Here is a 25,529-nt window from a genome sequence, read left to right on the forward strand (position 1 = left end):
CTTTGCTGCGGGCCCAGCATGAAATGGTTTTCAGTTGGAATATACTTCCTTTTTTTACAGGATGTTGGTGGTAGCCTTGGGCTGTAATAAGAGTTCAAGAGAATGGAATGCATAAATGGAGAGATCACTGTCAGTGGTCAGAAGTCATGCTGTTGGAGCCATTCCAATTGTCATTGTTGGTTTAGCTAAAACACTTTCATGTTCATTATCAGAGGTGTGGGCATGTTCAGAAATCAAAGAGCTATTTCAGTTTATTTTAAGACATGGGAGCAGAGTATTATTGAGCAGACTATTGTATTGTGTGTCCTGCATGAATGCCAACATGATAACTGATGCTCAGAATTGTGTCCCGTGCAGAACTGGAGCACAAAAATCCATAAGCTGCTTGTTAGACAATGTTCCTTTTTATTGGCCTAAACAGTTTCAGAGGAGGCTGCACTGGAAAATGTCTCTGAGCCATTTCCTCCTATTTGGCACCATTTCCAGATCCCTCAGACTCATTCTGCGCCTCCTGGGAGCCGTCCAGGGTGAGCACTAGGGAGAGTGTTTCCATGACTTTTAATAACGTTTTGACACTATAAGCCGGGTAAGTGAAGTTTGTAAGTGACATCTGTGAGACTGAAATCTTTTTATGTTTCATTAATGTTAAAAGATCATATGTGGTGTTTGACAGTGTAAGTTCATTATGCATTTTACCCCCCCCCCCCAACTTTTTTTTCCTCCCCATTTGGCCTCATCAATCTCTCCCTCTTAAACCCTCTCCCACCCCCCCTACCCCCACCTCCCAACACCACCAAACATCAAGATCAATGCTCTCCGGCCTGGAATAAAGAGATTATCTCCAGCCGAACTCTCCCACCCTCCCCTTGACTGCTGGACAAAGTGCTTACTTACTTAGGATCCTGGCAAATTCAACTGGGGACTGATGAGAATCCTCATTTAGTCTGAATCAGCCTTAATTACCAAAGGGTATAAAGATTAGAACTGGGGCCAATTTTGTCTTGACTGTATCGTCATTATCTGTATCCTGTATCCATCGAGTTACTTGTTTTACACATGCAATTGCAATGTATAAATCTAACACACCCACAGTCAGTTTTGAAAAATAAAATAATTTATTTTGGAAAAGAACCCTGACCAGGTCCATTATAATTCCTTAAAGAGTCATACAGTAATAGTCACCTCACAGAGAACAAGACAAGAGATATTGTAGATTGTGATGACTATTTTACCCCCCCCCCCCCCACCCCCTCAGACCATAATCTCACTTAAAATAAGAGTGTAAATGAATTATTCATCAGAATTCTTATTGTGACTTTGCTTCATAAGCACGTGTACACTCGGATATCGTGACAAGTTGAAAAACACATTCTACAGTATATTCAGTAAAGGTTTGCACAATGTAAGTAGAAAGAAAGACATCATAATGCATTTTTTGGTGAGATGGCAAGGGACTGTCTTTCCTTGTTCTTCCTGTTCCATAGTGAGAACAGATTCACGGTATATGGACATAGCATGTTCTTACAGGTCCTTATTGACAAATCTGTACACATGAACAGATGCACAGTTTAACCATACACTTTCTGTCTCTTTTACTGCAAAGTCATGCAGTACAGTTTGCTGGGTAGTCACACCATGCACCGTTGTCCATGAGAATGACATTGGACGTCCCAAAAAGCATCAGCGAACCTCCAAGCGTCTATAGACACGAGTCCACATAATAACGCTTAACTTGTGTGCTGGCTCTGAGTTTTAGTTTGTGTCTGTGCACATCCTCTTGAAATAAACACAAAGCAACAAAAACACTTTTGACTTCATCAACACAAGGACAACGAAGAAGCCATCTGTGTCTTGGGGACATCACACAGAAGCTGAGGCAGAAGCCTTCTGATGTAACTGGTTGGCAACGACCCATACCACCACTTGCTGAAATTACATACTGGAGAGAGCAAGACAAAGAGAGAGCAAAAAAACACTGGACCAGCTTAAGAGCATTAAAAGACAAGCATTCAACAATGATAGTAATGACTGATACAGAACAGACACAACCTCTGAGGAAACAGGAATGCACTCCCATACACTGTACTACCACTGCAATGCTAGTAGGATTCTATGCTGGATCAATTGCATATTAGTGTGTCAATTCAGGGCTACAGTCATGAGCAGCTAGGCCTATCTGATCATGATGCCCCATATAATGATATGATCTACGAAAATACAAACTTGTTCCACAATCATGTCATGCTGGCTGACTAACCTCAACAAATTAAACTTGTCCTCTGACTGTGCAAAATCTTACCATTGCCACAACTCTATTGTGATAATGTTAATTAATGAGCAAAGTGCTATTATTATACTATTTGCAGGAAATAAATAAAATAAACAGCATATTACAGTCACAATCCCAAAGGGTATCAAAGATGCACAGAAATGAAGACAGCATCAGGCCTTAATAGCATTTCATGCTATGGCCCTGTTTCAAACTTGATATCCAGCTTCCATTTTATCCCTGCTTTACATTGGCCCTTTTTTCCAAAACACATACTAGAATTCTGACAGGAGTATGAGGGATTAATCCAAGATTTCCCCCCCATATGCGTGTATTTACATACTTCAAAGCTGTAATAACTCTTGATATTGTGATCATCAAGTATCTGGCTGTGGAAGAATGCAAGAATGTGTTTTGAAAAACAGCTGCTATATTATATTCTGGAGTTAGGAACAAGGGCATATGTATCAATCTCAGTCACAAACTATTCTTAGAACATACAGTATACCTTTGTTAAGTAACATGATTATTTTGATGAATCTCACAATCATCCTAAAATAAATGTTTTGGTGACGTAATCCATCAGTTCAAGCAACAGAAATGTTCTCTCTGAATGATTGTCTGTTTTTTTTTTTTTGTTTTGTTTTGTTTTTCAGAAAAAAAGCTCAAACACACACCCACACACCCACACAAGGGGAAAATGAAAATCAAACGCAAATTTTGTTTGCTCGCCACATTGTGTGACACCTTCCTATGCCAATAGAATTACATAAAAAAAATAAATGAATAAAAACAGCAAATAAAAAGATGATAACAAACCAACAACATCTAACTTAAGTCCAAAACCCTAGGTGACCTAGGCTAGGTCTGATGTTGGCACTACTGCTGTCATCAGAATGAGAGTCTGGTGTCAAACGAAAGAGGAGAATCCCGTGGGAGGTGCCTGATTGGCTGACCCCAGGCTGCTTGGTGGCCTGTAGAGAGTGCTGTGCTGGCTGTGGGTCTCCGAGGACAGCAGCGATGGGGTGGGAGTCCGGCTGCCCTTGGACCTGAACAGGGTGCCGCCCTGTCCCAGGACAGGGCCCTGCTGAGGCTGGGGGGAGGGGTTGCTCTGCTGGGGCAGGAGGGGAGGTAGGGGGGGAAGGGGAGGTGGCTGTGGTCGGGACTCGGGCTCCGCCACGATGTCGGGCTGCCCGTAGCCATACGCTGGGGGGCGGGAGACGCCCTTCTGCTGCCGCCGCCACGAGTTGTAGTAGGTGGGGTCACTGATGTAGTGGTTGACGAAGGAGTGGGTCTTCTGCCGGTTGGGATCCATCTCGTACTCGCTGTCGCTACCCTGCAAGGAGAAGGGGAACAAATAATTAAAAGTCATTCATCTAACATGGGATTGGAGACAATAGAATAAATTAATTATGTTATCATACAATACAAAGACAAACTACAATACTGCAGGTTGTCATAATTCTACTTGCCATTCATCAACCAGATGAATGAAGTGATTAATAGCCTAAAATCATAGTGGCAGTTATAAAACTAAAGAATATCCATCAAGCCCTATTGACTACATACTATAGGCTCTACTAACTGCCTGGTTCTATGTTCTACTCACATCTATAGAAAATGTCCCTTAATTGAGACTTTCCTTCCTACTGGCAAACACACACAAACACACACTGGGACCTCACCCAAAGCTCTTGGGAGCTGAGATCTTATATGAGAACACAAGCGTCTCCTGGGTGCACAAAGACAAGGGTGCAAACAAAGTGACTGATAAAGTTCCAGGATGAAGCCACAGTGGTTAAGTGGTTTGAGTCTGCGTGGACCAAAGACCCACCAAGTTCTGACACAGTATCACAACCCAGTCCCTCTGTACCCTTGAGAGTGAAGTGTTGGTCTCCTCTAACAGGGCCCACTCGGTGGACTGAGTGACAGCAAGGCTGTGTGAGCTGACAAGAGTGTAAAAGTGAGTGATTCTCATTATGCGCCCTGACACGGCTGCTGGTATTTTTATGACATTTCCCAAACAAATATGCGGGGCAAGGTCCCACTGCCAATCCCCTGGTGGGTTTGTGTATTTGCACAAGTGTGAGATAAACAGTGACAGGAATAACAGGCTTTTGTAGCTCCCAGGGATGACACCCAGAATGGATGAACAAATGTTATTACTGTGAGACTACCTGACAAACACATGGTGGAAAAAGCAGACGGGTGTGAGAACACAGATGTTGCCATTGATAGAAGTGTGCACTTCCCACCCCACTCCTTTTGCTAGCATTAGCATCTGTTGCGCCATACAATCACACAAGAGACATGTTAAAGCAATTTATGTGAAGCTGCAGTTAAACAGATTTAACTAAAGGAATGCAAGATTCAGTGCCCGTGGGTTTACTTCGCATCCATCCATTTCCTGGCAGACAAGCCTGAAGCTTGACCAAACTAGATGTACCGCAGAGCGGTACAAAATATGACCGCCGCCCAGTCCAGCACATGTTTTCCACAAAAATAAGTCACGCATATATGATTCTAACTGTCTCACATAATTGCATTATGCACACTGAATTCTCACTGGTATCTGCTAGACAACAAGTACCAAAACATGATTAGTTCATAGATTTCACATGTAATATACATTTTATACAACCCCACCCCCATCTTGCCTGTTCATAATTCTGAGAAATTCTTGAATTGTGTGCATGTGTGCGTGTACATGTTTATGTTTATGTGTGTGTGGGTGTGTGGGTGGGTGTGTGTGCGTGCATGTGTGTGTTTGCCTGTTTATGTGCCTGTGTGTGTGCATGTGCATGCATGCGTATATATGTCTACTGTGTGAGTATGTGTCATACGTAGGATTACTGTGAATGTATGTGTGTGCTTGTGTATCTGTTTATGCACATGTGTGCATATGGAATGGGTTTACATGACCCCTGGAGGCAAACATACGCAAAAAATTGGTCATCCTAGGCCCTACGGTTCTCAAGATATTCACAGAAAACTGTGTCTGCCCTACCCTCCTTTCGGAGGGTCCAGTCCAGCGGGGGGGCTACAGATCAAAACGAAAAGCGATGGTTCCATGCTATCCATGCGGGGTTACATGCCCACCAAGTTTCGTGTACCTCGGTCTTTCAGTGTCCCGGGAATCCTTGTTGGTGTACGGTCACTAAATGTACACATAAATTATTTTATTGTAAGGCCCCCCATGAACGAAAGTCCACGAAACTTGGCATGCATTCGGAGGGTGTCATAATGATCCTACACTTTCAATTTCGTGCAGTTTTGACCATGTCAGCCAGAGATATTGTGATGAAAACACCTAATGTTTTGCTTTTTAATTTTTAACTAGGTGGCGCTATACATGAAATAAGTGGTAATGGGATAGGTTGACATGCCCTCTTAAGACCAACATACAAAAAAAGGTGGACCTCCTAGGCCCTACGGTTCTGGAGATATTCACAGAAAACTGTCTCCGGCCACCTACAGGCCAGTTGGTGTATAGTAACATAAATTAATTTATTGTGTGGCCCCCCATGAACGGAATTCCACGAAACTTGGCGTGCATTCAGAGGGTGTCATAATGATCCTACACTTCCAATTTCGTGCAGTTTTGACTATGTTAGGTCACAGATATCTGCGATTACAACACCTCATTTTTACTTTTTTGTGTTTAACTAGGTGGCGCTATACATGAAATGAGTGGTTATGGAATGGGTTGAGGGGTCCAGTCCAGCGGGGGGCCTACAGATCAAAACGAAAACAGGAGGTTCCATGCTATCCATGTGGGGTTACATGCCCACGTCGCTGCGCGGCGGTCATAATGACAGTTTGGTCAAAGGTTTAATTTCAGTGGGGACTGTCTGTAATTCTCATCAAGTCCCCCATTCTTAAGTTCTACTGCAGTCTACCCTCTTTGATCCAGAGATTTAACAAGGTTGTAAATGATCAGAGGTGGGAATATGGAGAGACAGTTAGGCTACTTGAAGAGACTGCTTCCATGACATACAGTACTTCAAAACAACATCAACATGTTATTATGTGCCGAGCAGAGCAGAGATTCTGGTGACATGCTGATGCTGACATGCTTCCTTGTGGCCCACTTAACACAGTCTAGCTTGTAAACAGAATTCCCCAAATAGGAACTCCTCTTTTGGCATCTTCAGTTCTGTATCGCTTAAGTTCTCCACATTAAGTTATTTTGCCAAAAAATATGACTTTGCCTGTGTAGCATTTTTGCATTTTGCACCTTGGATTTTTGGATGATGTTCAAATGAACTGACTGAATGTAATCAGCATGTCTTTCTCATCCGGGTGCGGTTGAGCCCCGCTGGCTGTGTGTGGGAGTACCTGGGAGTCCGAGATCTCGGAGGGCTTCTCCGTAAGGCTGCTGCTCTCGGCCGGGATCAGGTCGTTGTACTTGGTGCTGACGTCCTCGTCAGAGTAGTGCAGGCTGCCAGGGCTAGGCCTTGGTGGAGACCTGAGGGGGAGAGACGAGAGGAGATGAGAGGAGATGAAAGGGAGAAGAGAGAGTCAACAACATGCCTGTTTACATCTCACAGAGCCTGACAGCGATGGGAACATAATGCACATGATTTTTTGCACAGTAAACTGAACACCTGCATCAAAGCATCGGGGATTAAATCCCATCAAGAACTGATGCTGAATCAGTCAGTAAGGATTAAGGGAGCACAGAGACAGTGTTGACCACTCTGAGGTAGACATGGTGCGGGAGGTCATAATTGGCCTTGAAGACTCTCCAGAGCCTCTGTGATCCGTGAGCGAGGCGTCCAGGCGTCCGGCTGCACACGCGGTATGAGATGGGCCCACGAGCGAGTTCCTCTAAAAAAGGATCATGAGACAAACACAAGACCCCTTATCCTCCGTGGGCATCTGTCATGGTCCAGTTCCCCTTTGGACAATTACTCCCATGCAGATGCTCCGGGAGAGACTGAGCGCCTCGCTTCAAAGTGGAAAGGAAACAGATGCTCCAGTTAGCAGTGCTGCGCCATGCAGGAACCACGAACCAAACAAACCAGGGAGGGAGGTTGAAGACGATTCCGGGGGCGTTGCGCCAGAGCTCCCTCTGTCTGAAGCAATTTCGGTCCAACGGACCAAAACAACAAATGACATTCCTCGGCGGCATGCGCTGTTTACATCTTTGGAGCCATAATGAGGTCTGCTCGTCTCAAAGCCAAGGTCAGTGGAGACCATTAGCATTTAAATAACTCTGACTCTGACCGCATGCCTCCTTGCTTCGGTGATCCCCGTAGGCTCAGGGCAGCACGCAAACAGAGGTAAGTCAGCTGGAGGTTTGGGCAGAGTGAAGGCGTTGGGACCACTACCTCTAATGAGGCTTTTTTTGGGGCCACAAGACTGGTGAACTGGACTCTAAAGGTAAAGGTAGAGAACTCAAGTTCCTGACAGATCTGATGAGTTAATGATTCTCAGGCACCAGCTAACCACATGGTTGAAAACATTGTTATTTGTGTGCCATATTTACCTCTCAGGAGAGGTGTTGTCATGTGTTGAGGGGAATGTTATGATATGCGACCGACAAGCCTCTCTGTCTCAATGATGCACTCGTTTGGCAGAGGTGACACACACAGCAATGGTCATGGAAGGGTTAACATAACAAATCTGGGCCCCCTGAGAGAGAGAGGGCCAAAAATGGGGTGTAGTGGGGGGTTTGTTATGACAAAATGCCTGCTTAAAATTCAGAGGCTGTCAGTGGGATGGACAGAGTGGTGGGGGAAGTGTCAAACCACCAGCCGCCACCATCCACCCACTACCCCATCCACCCACAGCCATGGAGCTTGCTCAGAATGCAAAGAGGCTTTTACATTATTCAGCAGCTCTGCAGCCAGCTCCAGCGCTCTGCACCCCAACACTAAACCCTACTCTGAGGCTCCAGCGGCCCCCCCTATCCGAAGCACCCTCCATCCCTGGGAGACGCTCTTCCCCACACAGGGCAGCAAGCTCATTACCAGGCCTGCACCCGTGAGGCGCTCTTCAAAGGCAGAGGCCTGCGTGAGCCCCCCCCACCCCCACCCCCACCCCCATCTACCCACCCATCCTTTGATCCTCAGCGCAGGCCATCCATCCACCAGGCAGGAAAACCAGAGGAGACCCGTGCCCATCCCCCTCCAGCCTCCACCCTACTCCACCCTGCTGCCCCTGCTCCTCTCCCTCAGCCCACCCTGTGCATTCCACCTTAGTGGGCTCTTGGGACCCAGCCTCTCTGGCTACCAGCAGAGGAAGCTGACAGTGAACCGCGCCCTTTATCCTAGCAGCGCTGCATGCTGCCTCTTGCACTCAGGCCCTCAGCAGGCAGGGAGCGCATCACAGGGCAGGGACTGCAGCAGAGAGGGCTGGAGTGGGGTAGCAACTCCATCTGCATTTGTGCACACACTGCTTATAAAAGCTCAACCTCTCACATTTTTCTTTCTTTCTTTCTTTCTTTCTTACTTTGGCTCTTTCTTTCTTTCTTTCTTTCTCTCTTTCTCCCTTTACAGAGAGGAAAGGAAATGTCCGTATTGAGTACTGTCCGTTCTCAGTTCGAGCAGCCTTTGTCTGCGGGACAGACAAGTACGATCCTCATGAATGTAAAGAAAGATGCATTGTGCTGACTACTTACATAAATTGTAACTCGCTAGTCTATGCCGGCAGAATCTTAAGTAGGCCCAGAGAGCCAAGACGAGTGGATCTCAGAGCTTTGACTTCCTCAGGCTTGGTATACACCCTCAGGCTGACAGGCTGCTTTTAAAGGGTGGGTGGGTGGGGGGTTTGCTGGCATTAGTATCCAGGCCAATACCGTAGCTCAATAAACCTAATGGAAGAAAGGCTAGGCTGAATCTTAATCCGCTGCCAGCCGGGACAAAGACAGGGTTCATTTCTTTGAATGCACTCTCCCATGACTGTACAATTTATTTTATGTCCATCACGAGTTGTCGCACCATGCGACACAGATTGAACTGTTCATTGCTTGCTACAGTGCTGGAAGAAGATTAAAATTTGCTGGTACAAGTGTGGTTGGTTCACTAACCGGGTGTAGATGCCGTTCTTGCGGCAGAAGGAGTTCTTCACGGAGAGTCGTCTGTTGTTGAGCTCCAAGGCTGGAAAGCGGCCCTCGTCCAGCCTGACCATCTCTCCGTGGCTCAGGGGCAGAGACGTGCAGTTGGAGTGGTTACCTGTGTGGAGGGCAGAGAGGGTTAGCGCCAGGGAGGGTTAGCGACTGGACATGCTAAAGTCTGGGTGGTACACATGAGTGGTACAGTGCAGGGCTTCACAGAATAAGAGAGAGAGAAGGACAAAACAGTCTTCAAGTCTACAAAAGGGCTCAGAGGTTGTGGTTCTTTTGGCCTGGAATCACAGTAGCAGTTTCTGGGGATTCTCTCTGGGTCATTCAACAGTCTGTTTGCAAAAGTATCGTAAGCGTTCAGGGCCCTCTGAGATGAGTTGCTGATGGGTTGAAACACTGCTCTCTGACTCTGCTAACCCGCACCCTAACAGAGACATACACACACACACACACACACATGCACACACACACACACACGCACACGCACACACACACACACATGCACACACACACACACGCACACACACACACACACGCACACACACACACACACACACACACACACACACACACACACACACACACACACACACACACACACACACACGCACGCACACACAAGCAGACACTCATGAATGCACATATATACACATGGCGTGCACACACAGCGCTAGGCTTTCTGTCTGTGTGCTGAAGTGTGATTTTCAGGGATGTTGTGGGCAGTGACCTCTCCAACCCTCTTTTGCTCAGTGGTGTGACCTTACCTCCACACCCGCCATCTCCCCCCACCTCCCACCTCCCATGCCCCCCCCGATCTCTCATCTCCCTCTCTCAGGTCAGCGGGACTGGACCTGAGTAAAACAAACAGCCGGCAGTGGGACAGCACTGCCATGGAGTGGCAGAGGGGGGTTGGAGGGGGGGGGGGAGGGGGGCTACGGGTCCTGAGAGTGGCTCTTTGTGTCAGCGCACAAACACGGGCCTTGTGTTCGCAGGGCTGGAGGGAGAGCCGTGTTTACTGACCCCAGCCCGGGTGGAGCACTAAACGCTGACCAAGCGAACACGCACTGGAGTGAGACCTCCACATGGCTGACCTCTCCTCCTTCCAATTTCTGCACCTCTCTTCACACCCCCCTCCTCTCTTTCTCTCTCAATCTCTCTCTCTCTCTCTCTCTCTCTCACACACATACACACACTCTTTAATTCTCTCTCTTTCTCTCTATCGGTCTCAGCATGTGTGCATCTGCAGGAGGCTGGGTTGGATAGGCCTGGCCTCTCCTTCATATTGAGTGTCACAGAGTGTTAAACTCTTCACGCTCAGCTGAGAGCAACTGACCTGCGCTTTACCCTCCCAGTCACTAATGATCATGTTCTATTACTCATATCTACTGTATGAGGCCTCTGCTCTGCGGGTGCTGCACCTAACACTAAGAGACAGCACAAGCTAAATTACAAAAGCCTTCCAACCGTTGTTAAAACAAACACAAAACATTTGCAGACATACAGCCACAGCCCCACACACCCACACACACACAGTGTGATGTAAACTGGTCTGACATAACAGAGCCGCCGTCTGGTTCGGTGTGGTTGTCAACATTACTCAGCTGAGCCAGTCTCTTGGTAATCGCTGTGAACATCAGTCACATTCAAAAGGTCGTAAACAGAATTGATCACAGTTCTCCAGTTTCTTTCAAAAAAGTGCTGTGAGCACTTTGTTTTCCCATTTTCTTGTCGATTCATGGCAGCCATGGCCAAGAGAAGGCTTTTAGCTTTTTTAAAGCAGGATGAATTAGACCGGCAGAAAGACCAACAGGCCATTTTGGTAATGGGGGACATTAGGGTGACAGCTATAAAAATAGTCCTTTGTTGCTATGCCCACTACATCAGATTAGAATAAGGTAATGTCATGGGATTGCTAAAAACTACAATTAAAACAATAATGTAACTTTAATTTGATATCACAGGCCTGGAAGTGTAATTGTGCTGTTTGTACCTGAGTCAGATTTCTTGGTGTACTTCTTACTCTGTCCACGAATGATGAGGATGAAGACGAGGAGAAGGATGAATATCAGCCCCACAAGCGCGATCACCACCAGGAACCACCACTCTTCATAAAACGGCGAGATCTTCTGGGCTATAAGGAGAGGCCCTTGTTTACATTTACTAGCAAACTAAAATTGGCTGAAGAAATACAATAATATACAGTATATTTTAAAATCGCTTGGGTTCACAAAGTCACTCACCAGAAACAGATGGAGAAGGTGCACTGGGAGAGCCATAACCGTAATCATTCACTCCAATGACCCGGAAGTCATAAGTGACTCCTTCCCTTAACATGTCTAAGTCAAGGGTGTAGGATGTAACCTCTTTGGGAATGTCTTTAATCAGAATATCCCACAAGCCCTCATCTATACAGGATGAAGAGATAACATAATATATATTTACTCAGACATATTAACCTGTTTATACCAAATAGTAATTTCCCCCAAAACAATATTTACATGTACCGATTAGACAGATGCCTTAACCTTATAAGCAAGGCTGTAATTGAAAAGTAGGGACTCACTCAGTAGCTTGTTTATATTTATTCTGTTCCAACTAAACAGAGTCTGCCTCGTATCATTCTCCCTTACCCGATGGCCTAGCCTCAATTACATAGCGTGTGATGGGGGCTCGTCCGGGATCGCCACTGGTCCAGTGCAGTGTGAGTGCACTGCCATAGCGGGTAATAAATGGCTCTCCAGGAGGGCCTGGGGCCCCTGAGGAAATGAGGAAATATCACGGTGAAGCACCAGCAGAGAGAAATGCAAAAAAAAAAAAAAAACACACAAGTAAGGAATACATCGGTGAAACGGAGTGAAATAACCATTAAAAAATGCCATAAGCCACTTGTTTTTCTCAAGTTCTCAAGGAAAATGGTTAGAGACAGGACAGAATATTAGTGACATAGAGTTTTCCCAAGGAAACATTCCACTTGGATGTTTTAAAAAAAAGCACACACCACTAGTTACACACCATTCAAGAAAAGCCATCATTAGAGAGGTTTTTAGCAAAGCTACTATCCACAAACCTAATGATACGATGTTGTGTAGTTTATTTTGTGTATTTTACGCTCATTTGTATAATTATAGCATCAGCAGTCACATGATGAGACTAACCTTCTCCAGGCCCTGTGGTGATGTTGGCTTGCACTTCTGGCCCGTATGTCAGAGTTTTGGCTCGGATGCGGAAGTTGTAGGTCACGCCGTCTGCCAGGTCCTTGACTTTCATCCAGAGTGGAGTGCTGCCCTTCACATCCACTGTCACAACCTTACTGACACCTGGAGTGCGAGGAGAGGAGTCTGTACAGGAGACACTATAACTCTAGACCACGCTTAAGAGTAGGCACATACAAACACACACACACACACACACACACACACACACACACACACACACACACACACACACTCACACAGACATGGACTACATATGGCGGCACAGAGCAGACCACATATATGCAGTCACTCCTCAGCAACCACCCACAGGTTTATGACCACACACACACACACACACACACACACACTTATACACAAACACACAAACATATACACAGTTAAGTACAGACAGGCCCTCATGTTTATTCTCATACATATACACCAGAACATAGAAGTTAAGTTCATCTCTTCTATATCTATACACACTATAGCAGTCAGTGAAGTATACCCACATGGCATAGGCTCCATCTCCCACAGGCAGCCATGTCATGGTGCATTAGCACCGCCAATAAATAGAGATGGCCCAGTGAACTGAACTGAAGCGCACCCTTCCCATACTGAGAGGCCTTCTGTAAACAATGAACCCGTACATCTGTGTCTCCCACATGCTGCTTGAACACACAAACACACACACACACACGACACACAAACACACTCACATACCACACACACACACCACACACATGTACTAGCACTTGTATACACACAAGTAAACACACACAAATGCATAAACACCTACACACACACACACACACACACACACACAAACTTACAAGCACTAATATACACACAAGTAAACACCCACACAAATGCATACACACCTATACACACACGTGCGCACAGACACATACAGCGCACACAGAGCGCTTTCCTGCTTTCCCACATATATGACCACTCCTGTGTCATTAGCGGGTGACCGTGAGACCACAGTAGGCTCTGGCACTCACCCCATCTCTGGTCTCAATTACTCAAGAATCTAGCGAGCGGACCGCATTTAGCAGCGTTCCGAGGCAGCTCCGCGCCCAATGAGAGGGCACAGACGGAGGCCCCCAGCGGAGGTATGCCAGGCGGAGGACGCGGCGTCCCTGCTGCTCGGTAAGTGACCGCGGCCAGGGCCCAGCTTGAACGCATTTAGATGACAGGCCGGGGGAGATTTGTAAGCTAAAATGGCCGTGACGACCCCGCAGGGTGTTAATTAACGGCTGACGCAAAGCTATCTCAGTCATTTTCTGGAGTGAATCCTTTTCTTTTCTTTCTTTTCTCTTTCTTTTTTCTCTTTCTTTCCCCTCCCTTTTGATGTGCCAGGGAGCAGAGATTCTCACCATCCACGGGTGTGCAGGGCTCGTAGACCACGCGGTAGCCCTCGATGATGCCGTTGGGGTGCTTGGGCTCACCCCAGGACACGTTGACCGAGGTAGTGGTCAGCTCGCTGAAGTGAATGAAGTTGGGAGCGCTGGGAGCTGGAACAGGAGGAGAGGAGAGGAGGAGGAGAGGAGGAGAAGAGGAGAGGAGGAGAGGACAAGAACAACAGGAGGAGAGGAGAGAACGGGGAGGTGAGAGAGGGGAGAGAGTAGTTTACATAGTAGAATCAATACAACGATTCATTCAAAATATTCATCAAAGCCCTATCTATTTTTGATTTTGCTATGACCACAGAAGCGCTGCCAAGGCCTTAAGGAAACATTTTGTGGAATTCTACACTCTGTTTTCGGGGTCAGGACCCACGCTAGTGTCAGAACTTTGCAGCGTTTCTAACTTGAACTCTGGGGGAAGCTTAAGCTGGCACTTATCCCAGTCTCTTGAAGACGCTGTAAAAAAGTGCCAAGAATCTCGTTTGTGTTTTGGGTTCTCAGCGTCTAAGGCCCCTCCACGGTGTTACAATCTTCAAGGCAGCGGAAAAGGCCAGAGGGATTTATTCAATTTTTTTCCGAAAAAATACTGAAATGCTCTTTTTACCCCCCCACCCCCAGTGAACCCACAGACGAGAGCCTGGGAGTGTAGAACACAGCCGCCATTGTGCTGCTGAGCCAAAACCCCTCCATATGTGTCCTCTTTCTCCACCCTCTCCTTCTCCCCCTCTCTCTCTCTCTCTCTCTCTCTCTCTCTCTCTCTCTCTCTCTCTCTCTCTCCCCCACACTGCCCTGTGCTTCCGCCCCTGTGGTTTTCTCAATACACAGCATTTCCAAAAAACCCTTTCCCATTGTCAAGTTTATGATGACTCCCTGTTAATTTGGCTCCAAAACAGGGGGCTTTTATTCCACAAAAATGACAAAAAGTCACAGTGTCCATACCGTGGGGAAGGGCTGTGACTGAGTCTGGGAGAGGTCATCGGTCATCTGACTGACACCATGAGAATAATGAATCTGGACACCTCTTTTCAAGTACTAAGTGGTCTGTGACGCAAATTATATTTCAGTGGTTCACTTTGAGTGGGGATACGTGCAGCTTAAGCTTACAGTAGCAAATGGTCAGATGCAGTCACAGTCCAACCAGATGTTTTCACAGCTGCGTGCTTGTTGTCTCAAGTGTCAAACGTTGGGAGATGGATGCTGTCACCCTCGACTCCCAGTCATCCATCAGCGTCAGGCTCACCTGCTTGCTGAGTGCGCCCTCTGGTGGGCGGCGAGCGCGGTCCGTCCCCAGCGGCGTTGAAGGCGGCCACGCTGACCATGTAGGTGGTGTAGCCCGTCAGGTTCTTCAGCTTCACCCCTCCCTCGGGCAGGAAGAGCGTCCGCAGGCGCTCCGTCTCGTTCTGCAGCTGGAACTCCCAGTAGTAAATCTACAGCAGGACGCAGGAGACGGGGGGGCCAAGGACAGAGTAAATCAGCCACTCTAACACACCATTATGTTTGCTTAAGGCTTCGCCAGCCAGCTCAGCCAGACTGGAGCTGCTCTCAGGGTAATAAGCACATAACCCAGGGAGCACAAATACCCTGGAAATTTATGCCTTTGCTTTGTGCTCACTGAATTGTAGCGTCTGTGGAATGTAAATGGGAAGAGTTATTTTCCAACAAACAGTATATTTGGTGCTGTCACAGTCTCACTACAGGTACCGCATACTGATGTAAGGAGAGAGGATTGTATTGCACCTACATTATTATTACCTTAACATTATATACCACTACTAGTAGAAACTCTATGATGATTTTATGTGGAGCCATATTTCCTTTACCACAATAGTATTCAGTAACGATATATTCATACATAGGTCTAGGACTTATAGATATTACATATAAATCCCAAAAGCTACTCTGTAATACCTTGTAGCCTTGGATGTCTCCATTTTGGGCGTCTAGAGGAGGAGGTTCCCATGTCACGTCCAGCTGAGAGGCAGTGGAGGACTGGACAGACACGCTCTGGGGTGGGGCAGTGGGCACTGGGGGAGGAGAGCAGAGGGGCATTAAGATGGATCTGTGTTGGTCACTCTTCTGTGGTGTAATACACTCAGACCCTCGACCATCCCTGCACCAACCTGCTTCCCCCACAAACACTTCCTGTGGTTTGCTTATGGGACCCTCCCCTACGGCGTTGTACACACTCAGACGGATCTCGTAGCGCTTGTTTTTGCTCAAGTCTGCAAGAAATCAGAGTCACAGTGTTTTTTTCCTCCAATGAATTGAAAACAGACATTTAAAAGACAATGGAATTATAAAGAGAGCATTTAAAGGCATGGAGGGATGTAAGCCAGTGAAGCAGGAGTGAATCGATTAGGACTGAAATTGAAGGTCAAACTCAGACTGCAGGAGAGGGAGTTGTGGGGGCATAGATGAAGACACGGAGAGAGACGATAAGAGGAATGAAGAGTGCTATCTGGAAAAGCGTCAAATCGAATGAAAAAGACAGGAGCTCTTTTAAGATCCGGAGATGAAAGTGCTTGGAAAGATGGGATGGAATGTTGAGAGATGCACACAAACACACACACACACACTCACACACACCATACACACATGCACACATAGACACACACACACACACACACAGCTTCAGGATTAGATGTGAAGTGAGCACACACACACACACACACACACTCCAGGACTTACTGTCCAGCTCGTACTGGGTGAGTGAGGACTCGCTGAGGTTCCTAACGCTGTAGGGGGCTGGGGGGCGCAGCGCAGGGTCAGGAGGGGGCATCAATAGGTCACAGGGGAGGGCAGCCAGAGTTGGGAGGGTGGGAGAGAGGCAGACAGAGAGAGAGAGAGAGAGATACAGAGAGAGAGAGTGAGACAGAGAGAGTGAGAGGAAAAAGAGAGAGAGAGTGAGAGAGTGTGAGAGAGAGAGATAGAGAAGGAAGAGAGAGAGTGAGAGGGAACAGAGAGAAAGTGGAAAGAAAGAAATGGAGGGAGGAAAGAAAGGAAAAGAGGAGAAAGAGAAGGAAATACAGAGAAATAATGGAGGGAAATAGGGAGACAGAGGTGGAGAGTGGAACAGAGACAAGCAGATTAGAAATACAGACAGAAAGAGAGAGAAGGGAGATGTGAAACAGAAGAGAAGAGAAAGATGGAGGGAGCAATGACAGAGAGAGAGAGAGAGAGAGAGAGAGAGAGAGAGAGAGAGAGAGAGAGAGAGAGAGAGAGAGAGATAGAGAGAAGAAAAAAACGAAGGTTAGTGCATTAGTTGTAAACCGTAGCAGAGGCATCAGCTGGGCAGTATGGAAGCATGCACGAGACACCGCTCTCGTCTTGGAGCGACAGAGACGGCCAGACGTCTGGGGAGACAAGTGAACAAAGAGCCTCAATCATCTTTGACACAGCCGAGCGGCACAGGGCGGCGCGGCACAGCCCCCTCAGTACATTTCCCATCCCTCCTGACACCACCGAGTGTGTGTGTGCGCCAGATGAGATATGAGCTGTGTGGTAATGAGCACACAACTGTGCACTGGAGGGACCCAGACAGGGAATCAGATGGGTACACATTCTTGAGGAATAACTGCAGCACTTTGATGGTGTGGGTGATTGCGAGCATGTCAACATGGCGGTTAAATGAGGATTTCAAAAGCATGCAACCGGTGCGATAAGGAAACAGGTGTGACCTCCAGTAATTCTTATTCATGATATTCATTGTGGTCAGCAGCTCCCATATGAAAGCGCCATTTCCTCTCCCCAAATGAGGAATTCATCATGGTGACATTTAGCTGCTGGATGCAACCACTGAGGTCTGTAATGGCTGAGTGCCTGGCAGTGTTACTCTCTTGCTCATTTTTCTCTCTATCTTTCTTTTCTCTCTGTCTCTATCTTCCTCTCCCATAGAGGCACAGAAACAGACGGTGGAGTGTGTGTGTGTGTGTGCGCGCGTGTGTGTGTGTGCATATGTGTGTGTGTGTGTGTGTGTGTGTGTGTGTGTGTGTGTGTGTGTGTGTAAGTGTGTGTGTGTGTCGTTTTTGGTTGTGCACTGCGGGCGGGCGGAGGACCCACCGGTGAGCTCGGCCCAGCTGGCGGACGGGTTGTTGACCGTGCGCACGGTGAAGCTCCTCAGGCGGTCGTAGTGCAGCTCTCGGTAGCGCACCCGGAAGCCCAGCAGGATGCCATTGATCTGCTCCTCAGATGGAGGCTAGACAGTGGGAGGAAGAAGAACAGGGCTGATAAGCAGACGGTGGGTGCTCATGAAAATGGAGGAGAAGAAGAAAAAGAAGAAGAAAAAGAAGAAGAGGAAGAAGAAGAAGAGGAAGAAGAAATGGAAGCAAATACAAAGAGGAAGCAGAACAAGAGGATGAGGAGGAGGAGGAGGAGGAGGAGGAGAAGAGCATCCTCTCAATCGGCCCCCTCCAGCTCTGTTCTTCACCCTTTAGCCTTGGCCCCAATCATTTCTGGAGCGAGAAGAATAACATAATTTCCCTCCGCTATTCAATTCACACCAGGCATGCTCGCTCATCTGCCAGTTTAATTTCAGGCCGGACTCAAGCCTTGTCAGTCTGAATGGCCATGAATTAAACATCCGCAGGCAGAGCAAACTGGTACGCAGACATTTAATTATTCTCCTATGCACGATTCATATTTCATATGACACCTGACCTTATGGCCAAGAGCGGCCATCTCTGGCTCAATTATCATTCACCTCTCTAACACCGCGCTGAGTACTTCTTACCTTCCAGCGGACGAGCACAGATGTGGTGGTGTGTGGCGTGACGGAGAGGATTGTGGGAGCTTTGTCTGGGGCTGTGGAAAGGGAAAGGGGGGTTAGGGGGGTGCACATGTGAGGAGGGGTTTCGGGGTGGTGGGGAGAGACAGAGACAGAGAAGAGAGACAGAGATTTGAGTCAAAAAACAATGTTGAAGTGGAGTAAACAACTTGTGATCTGCATACATGCGCCAGCTGTGAGCACACACACTGCCCACACACTGGACCCATTGATGGCCGGCCAGGCCGTTTGCACGTTCGCAAGGCTATTAGCATGTCCGAGAGGCTCTGGCAGCAATTAAGTATGAAGTCATGGCTTGGCCTACAGCACAGCAGTGTACTGTCTTAGAACATCCACTGACATCACTTCCTATTGCAGGACACACATAATAGTTCCTCTCTGTCCAGAGGTATCCAGGATGAGAATATCAGCATGTACTAGAACGGTTCATTCCTATGGGCGTGTCATCCTCAATCATGATGAGCCAGAGTATCAGGTCATGTGATCTTACCATCCTGCAAGGTGGTGATGGCCTCGCTGTCTTCACTGTATTCACTGTCTCCAATGTCATTGGTGGCCTTCACCCTGAACTGGTAGGAGGTGAACGGCTTCAGTCTGTAAATAGAAAAGAATAGAAATAGAATATAGAAATAGTAAATAGAATACTTTATAGAATACTTATTGAGTACCAATTGAGCTATAATGCAACCAAGCCACCATCTAAGGCTTCCTTAAGTAAGATTCCTTACTTGTCCACAATATAGGAGCTGGCCTCATGGCTGACCGAGGCCGAGTGCACAGTCCAGTTACTGTCCGGCAGCTCTCGGTACTGGACCGTATAGTAGCGGACGGGGGAGAGGCCATCGCTGCCTGGTTCCCATGACAACAGCACACTCCTGGCCTGGACTTCCTCCTGGGGCACCACAGGCCTGCTGGTGGGCTGTGGGCGAGCTGAGGGTGAACACACACACACACACACACACACACACACACATACACACACACACACACACACACACACACACACACACACACAAACATATACGCACACAGGCATGCACACACACACATACACAGACGGACACACACACACACATACATACACACACACACACACACACATGCACACAAACCCACACATACACATTTCAGATTAAAAAAGATGCATCAAGATTTGCCACAAGCTCTTTAAACATGGCACAATAATGACTAAGGGTCTGTGATGTTCCCATGTGTTAGTAGGTAAGTTTGCACCTCTCTTCTCCGTGGTAACCACCAGCGCCTCGGCCGCCTCTCCCCAGCCTTTCCTGGTCTGAGCAGTCAGTCGGAACACATACACACTCTCAGGCTTCAGGCCGGTCGCCGTGTACTGACGCGCACTGGGGCTGAGCACATCCACCGTGGCCGTGTTGCTATTGGACGAATTCCGCCTATAGGTGATCTGATAGGCTGTGACAGACCGACCAGGCACGAAAAGATTATGTCAGTGACCAGTATGTGAACAGCGCGTGGAGGACACAGGTAAGGAACTGTATGGGAAGCTGTGTGAGGGGCTTTGTGAACTCACCCAGGATGATGCCGTTGGGCTGGGCAGGGGGCTGCCATATGAGCCTGACCGAGGAGGTGCGCACCTCAGGGAAGAGGATGCCCATCGGAGGACCAGGCACTGCAGCAGGTAAGAGGGAGCATGCATGTCACACCCTTACTCAGTTAGAGTCATCCTGCAGAACACTTAGAGAACTTTCCTTACACATCCTTTTCTTATCTTACAGTAGTTCTCGTAACTTCTCTCTTATGGCTTGAACTTTCTTTACACATCCTTGAATTATCTTACAGTAATTGTCATAACTTGTCTTTTATGTCTTCATTGTCTGTGGGACAATGAAGTGAATCTTGAATCTTGAATCATTTATGTGCCATAACCATTAGCAAGATTTGTAGCAAATATAGCACATTGAAATAGAGTAAATCTGTGAAGCAATTTAAGAATGAATCAAAGCCGTTCAAACATAGATGTGAATGGTTTTGAGACTGGACTTCAAGTGAGGGGGACACTTGAACATTAATCTGGACAGTCTGCAATCTACACATGTCTGCCCCACTCCCCCTTGGACTTTAAAACGACCTGTGATTGTAATGGATCTAACCCAAAGGAAAAAGTCAAACGCTCATCCAAATGACTACCAGGCTGCCTTTTTTGATATGAGACAACGTTTTCTTTTACATACCCCCATTTATACCGATGGATCAAAAACTGAGAACTCTGTGTCCTCAGCAATAGTAGTGAATTATTATCAGCATGGCCTGCGTATTCCAACTATATGTTCTATTTTTACAGCTGAAGCTAAAGCCTTGCTTTTAAGTCTGAAGTCTACATAGAGGAAACCAATGAACAATACTCTCTGATCTGTACAGACTCTAAATCGTGCCTTCAAGCCCTGGAGTTTTAAAAGACTGATCACCCCCTCATTGTGGAAATTCTTGACAAAGTGGATCATCTGACTAAACTGAACTTGAACATTGTTTTTTGCTGGGTTCCTGGCCATGTTGGACTCAGTGGCAATGAGAAGGCAGATAGTGCAGCTAAACAGGCCTTGAGTGACGAAATTACCAATCCCTGCCTCAGATGTGAAACCTCTACTATATAAATGAGAAATGGCAAGCTGAATGGGATGATTGTGTGGACAATAAGCTGCATGAAATATGTAACACTGTAAAACAAACAATAATAGCCATAGCTGCTGAACTGGCAATACATGGAAACAGTCAGTCAGTCAGTCAAGTGAGGGGGGCAGGGCAGTTCAAACAATTGGTCAGTCCAAACCCTCACCATCATCCAGGGTCCTCTCCAGGATGGGCGGAGAGCTGGGTCGGCCGTCTCCGATACGCGTGAAGGCCAGGACCTGGATCTCATACAGCACGTACTTTCCCAGCCCCGTCAGCTGCACACTGTGGCTGTTGTTGCCCTCCACCGTCCAGAACCGCAGGTCTGTGTCCAGGTCCTTCTCCTTGTAGGCCACCTGGGGGATGGATGGATGGGTGGGTGCGTGGGTGCATGGATGGAAGGAGTGGATGGATAGAGAGACGAATGGAGGATAGAAGGATTGATGGATGGACAGACAGAATAGATAGATTGATTGATATGTTATTGATTCCCAGGGAAATGTATTAAGAGTAGACAAATGTACAGTAACTGTCAGTCCAGCTGGATGGAAATGTACAGAGACAGTGGACTGTTCTAACACACTGTCCCCTGATGACATTTCCACGCTAATAGATGGACGTAGAGTGAAGGGAGATGGAGCGTTCCTCTGTTGAGAGAGAGGCTCAGTGCGTACCTTGTAGCCCAGGATGAGGCCATTGCGGTCGTGCAGGAGGACCTCTCCCCAGCGCACCAGGATGCTGCTGGAGGTGGTGGCGAAGGCCGAGACGTTACTGGGCCCGCAGGAGGGCACTGTGAGAGAGAGGGGTCGTTAAAGGGACGCACTGGTCACTAAGTCAGATTCCTTTTCTTTCCCTTTCACAAAAGTGCACTGTGATGACGACTATGTAGATGGATCTGGAGTACAAGGAAGGAAATTAAAGAACCAATCCATGAAAGTGAATTCATTAAAGTAACAAGTGGTCAAAGAGCATGGGTGAGTGTGCACTGAGATTCGTGGAGATGATTTAAAGCTGCAGTTGGCAAGTCTGACAGATTGAGGGGACTTAGCCAAAATTTTGAATGTTTACAACTCTCATGCCCCTCCCCCACTACCACCAAGTGCCCTCTCATCGAGTTTGTGCTCGTCGTGTGCACCAGACTGCACCAGACTGGGACTGACAGTCAGATCTCAGATCTGCTCTGATTGGACCAGAAGAACCGGGAGCTGTGGATTTTTGCAAAACAAATAACAGGCTCTAGGTGGAGGTAGAAGTGCAGGTTTTTTTTCTAAAACCGGCTTATTTATGTTGTTCTGTCGGAGCATAGTGTCAGTTTCAGTGAATATGATAAAAAAAATCTTGCCAACTGCAGCTTTAATCAAAGACGTACCATAATGTGGCAATGTGGTTGGGAGATGTTGAAATGTTCAAGTTGAAATGCTTGAACTAGCTTGTAAAATCTGTCTTAAGTGCAGCCAAGAGAGGAGGCGAATGAAAGAATGATGAAGGAGTCACTCGACTACTCGACTGTTTGAGTGAGCTGCGGTCAGCTCAACCATGCTCACCGGACTCGCGGGTCCTCCCGATGATGGACGGGCTCAGGGGTCCGGACCCGATGCCGTTGAACGCCTGAACGCGCACCTCATACTCGGTCCACTCCTCCAGGTCCTCGATGGTGAACTCCCGCTCCAGGCGGTCCGCTATGACGTGGGACAGGACCCCAGCCTTTGACCCGGCCCGTGCGTACTGCACCCGGTAGCCCACCAGGTCTAGGTTCCCATTGTACTCCCACTCTGGCAAAGGCTGGTGTGAGACCAGACAAACACTCTGGTTGTATGTGGTTCTCAATGCTTAGGTGCTTACGGTGTATACCAAATCAGACCTCTGTCTTGTGCTGTTGTTACAGATTTGGAGTACACCTTTTCATAATCATCATTTCAAAGATTTTATTATTCAACCCAAGTTAAATTCACAGACAAGTGTGTAATCAACTTGTTTTAATGTTCTTGTCGGTACACAAGAGGATTCTAGGGTTTTGAAAAGAATCCTATATGTGTAGGCATTCATACACAACATAGACTTCATATGTCATTCATTTCCATGCCCAGGAGAACGTACCACCCATCTAAGCCAGAGGCTAGTCTCGCTGGCCGTGCGCAAGGTCACGTTGGCAGGTGCCATGTCCGGAGGAGCCTGCAGCGTCTGGATCTTCCTGGAGGGTTGGCTGGCGGGGCTGGTGCCGACGATGTTCACCTGCCGCATGCGGAACCTGACAGCACACAGCCATGTTCAGTCTTTACCGTACCGTATGTGTGTGGGCGCAATGTAATCCCATTTACCGTTAATTATTAATGAATCATGAGCAGAATTATTCATTACCCATAACACATTTTGATTTATAGTGAATTTGTATTTGAGAGATAGATTTCTAACCCTGCCTGCAAATGAGATAAGCATAAGTAAAAAGAGAATGAAATTATGCAGGAGATAAAAAAGAGAATAAAAAAGGTATTTAGGTAATAAAATCTATTACATTCAAAATTGGCATGGGTATAAACAATTGTGTGATTAACTAAGTAAAAAAAAATATGACAACTATATGAGGCTCTACCTGCATGGACACCTATAAGTGTGCTGTTGTGTGAGGCGGAAGTGTTACCTGTAGAAGGTGTATGGATTGAGGCCAGTGACCTCCAGAGAGCGGGCGTCTGGCTCGTTGGCCAGCTGGTGAACCGTGACCCACTCCTCGTTTTCTCCGATAACACCGATCTGCGGATAAAGACAGCAGGAGGACAAAGCTAAGGGAAGGTCACCATGGAGGGAGTTAAAGTGTAAAAAAAAAAAGTTTGTCCATAGAGACACAGTCTAAAAGAAATCCTTCAACAGCTGTGAAAATGAAGCGCTGTATGAATAAACAACAGTGAGTGAGAGAGACAGAGAGAGTGAGAGAGAGAGAGAGAGAGAGAGAGAGAGAGAGAGAGAGAGAGAGGACCACAGCAGATCAATATGAGGTGATACTAAGGGCGTTGAATGAGAGGCTAACGTGAAAAGACAAGGTGAAGGACAGAAAACCAGTGAAAGGCAGACATATTGATAGCAAGCAACAGCTCATGATTGCGAGAGAGAGAGGGGAGAGGGGGGGTCAACTTCCTCTGTGTTGTACCTGTGCCTCCACCTGCCAGCGTGAGATGGAGGTCTTGCCGTCATATCCGGGTTTGAACTGCAGAGTGACCGTGCGGGGGCCGATGTTGGAGATGGCGATGTTGGTGGGGGGTCCCGGCATCTCTGCACAAAAAGAGCACGAGCGATCAGAGGCTCGACAGGGAGAAACACGGGAGGTCTGGACTGAGGTGTGACAGGTACAATTAGGGGGCCAAGCGCCAGAGCACAGCATCCACACGTGGGATCACACACACACACTGCTGCACAACTGCACAGCCCCTTCTACAGTCTGTGCAGTGCACAGCACCATAAGTCAACCTCAGGGAGAGAATCTTATCAGTTTGAGTGGGAATAGGGCAGACTCTTCAGTTCATAGTGCCCGTCACCAGACAAAGGGCATGTTGCTTCTCTCCCATCAGAGCAAAGGGCATGCTGACTGCAGTCAAGATCCTCATGTCAACGTGTCTCCCCCCCAATTATACACTCTTTTAGATCTAGAGCTGATCAGCAGCCTGACATTGCACATCATAACAGGAATACAGAGGTCAGTGCATTTCTTTATTTAATTCTCATTATATTTTTTGATATATGTTAAACTTTGGCCTTTTTGCCTTTATTTAAAAGGACAGTTAAAGAGTGGACAGGAGATGAGAGGGAGAGAAAGACGAGGCTATTCCTGCTCTGCAGCCATACCAGTGTGGGCATAGGTGGCTCACCTGGCGGGACCCCGGAGGAGATGGTGGAGGACGAGAGCTGGCCCTGGCCCTTGGAGGTCATGCCGGCCACCTGGATGGTGTAGGTGGTGAGGGCTGTCAGGCCGGTGACGCGGTACTCCTGGGTCTGGTTGGGCAGGTAGTGGGTGACCCGGGTGTTGGTGCGGTTGAACTCCTCCCAAGAGATGCGGTAGCCTGCCGTGGAATAGAGAGAAGCGTTTAACATCTCTTTTTATGTCTTTTCATTTCTGTTTTATCTCATTTTTCACACAGCTGCTTTATGACAAAACAACAGAAACTTTGCA

The 25,529-nt window shown here is 47.4% G+C and overlaps 1 protein-coding gene across 5 annotated transcripts in view; it reads right to left on the reverse strand.

Moving 5' to 3' along the window:
- Nucleotides 1–1,255: 1,255 nt before the first annotated feature.
- The window catches only part of sdk2a (sidekick cell adhesion molecule 2a), a 97,112-nt gene continuing 72,838 nt past the window's right edge, over nt 1,256–25,529 (reverse strand). For 2 of the 5 annotated variants that reach the window (XM_042086061.1, XM_042086058.1), the window contains exons 21-45: nt 25,228–25,419; nt 24,513–24,634; nt 24,009–24,118; nt 23,468–23,618; nt 22,915–23,152; nt 22,045–22,160; nt 21,537–21,726; nt 20,274–20,372; nt 19,961–20,155; nt 19,456–19,657; nt 19,218–19,321; nt 18,674–18,744; nt 18,004–18,139; nt 16,633–16,689; nt 16,065–16,166; nt 15,853–15,968; nt 15,185–15,371; nt 13,915–14,052; nt 12,494–12,655; nt 11,969–12,094; nt 11,579–11,743; nt 11,329–11,469; nt 9,303–9,447; nt 6,608–6,737; nt 1,256–3,605 (exon numbers count right to left, since the gene is read on the reverse strand). In XM_042086061.1, coding sequence (XP_041941995.1) covers nt 3,180–3,605; nt 6,608–6,737; nt 9,303–9,447; nt 11,329–11,469; nt 11,579–11,743; nt 11,969–12,094; nt 12,494–12,655; nt 13,915–14,052; nt 15,185–15,371; nt 15,853–15,968; nt 16,065–16,166; nt 16,633–16,689; nt 18,004–18,139; nt 18,674–18,744; nt 19,218–19,321; nt 19,456–19,657; nt 19,961–20,155; nt 20,274–20,372; nt 21,537–21,726; nt 22,045–22,160; nt 22,915–23,152; nt 23,468–23,618; nt 24,009–24,118; nt 24,513–24,634; nt 25,228–25,419 — 3,821 coding nt within the window. In that variant the 3' untranslated portion in view covers nt 1,256–3,179. Of the gene's footprint in view, nt 3,606–6,607; nt 6,738–9,302; nt 9,448–11,328; nt 11,470–11,578; nt 11,744–11,968; nt 12,095–12,493; nt 12,677–13,914; nt 14,053–15,184; nt 15,372–15,852; nt 15,969–16,064; nt 16,167–16,632; nt 16,690–18,003; nt 18,140–18,673; nt 18,745–19,217; nt 19,322–19,455; nt 19,658–19,960; nt 20,156–20,273; nt 20,373–21,536; nt 21,727–22,044; nt 22,161–22,914; nt 23,153–23,467; nt 23,619–24,008; nt 24,119–24,512; nt 24,635–25,227; nt 25,420–25,529 lie in introns of all 5 variants that reach the window. The other 3 variants (XM_042086060.1, XM_042086057.1, XM_042086059.1) reach the window with 2 other exon arrangements.

Source organism: Alosa sapidissima, chromosome 3 (assembly GCF_018492685.1).
Source record: "Alosa sapidissima isolate fAloSap1 chromosome 3, fAloSap1.pri, whole genome shotgun sequence".
Taxonomy (NCBI): Eukaryota; Metazoa; Chordata; class Actinopteri; order Clupeiformes; family Clupeidae; genus Alosa; species Alosa sapidissima.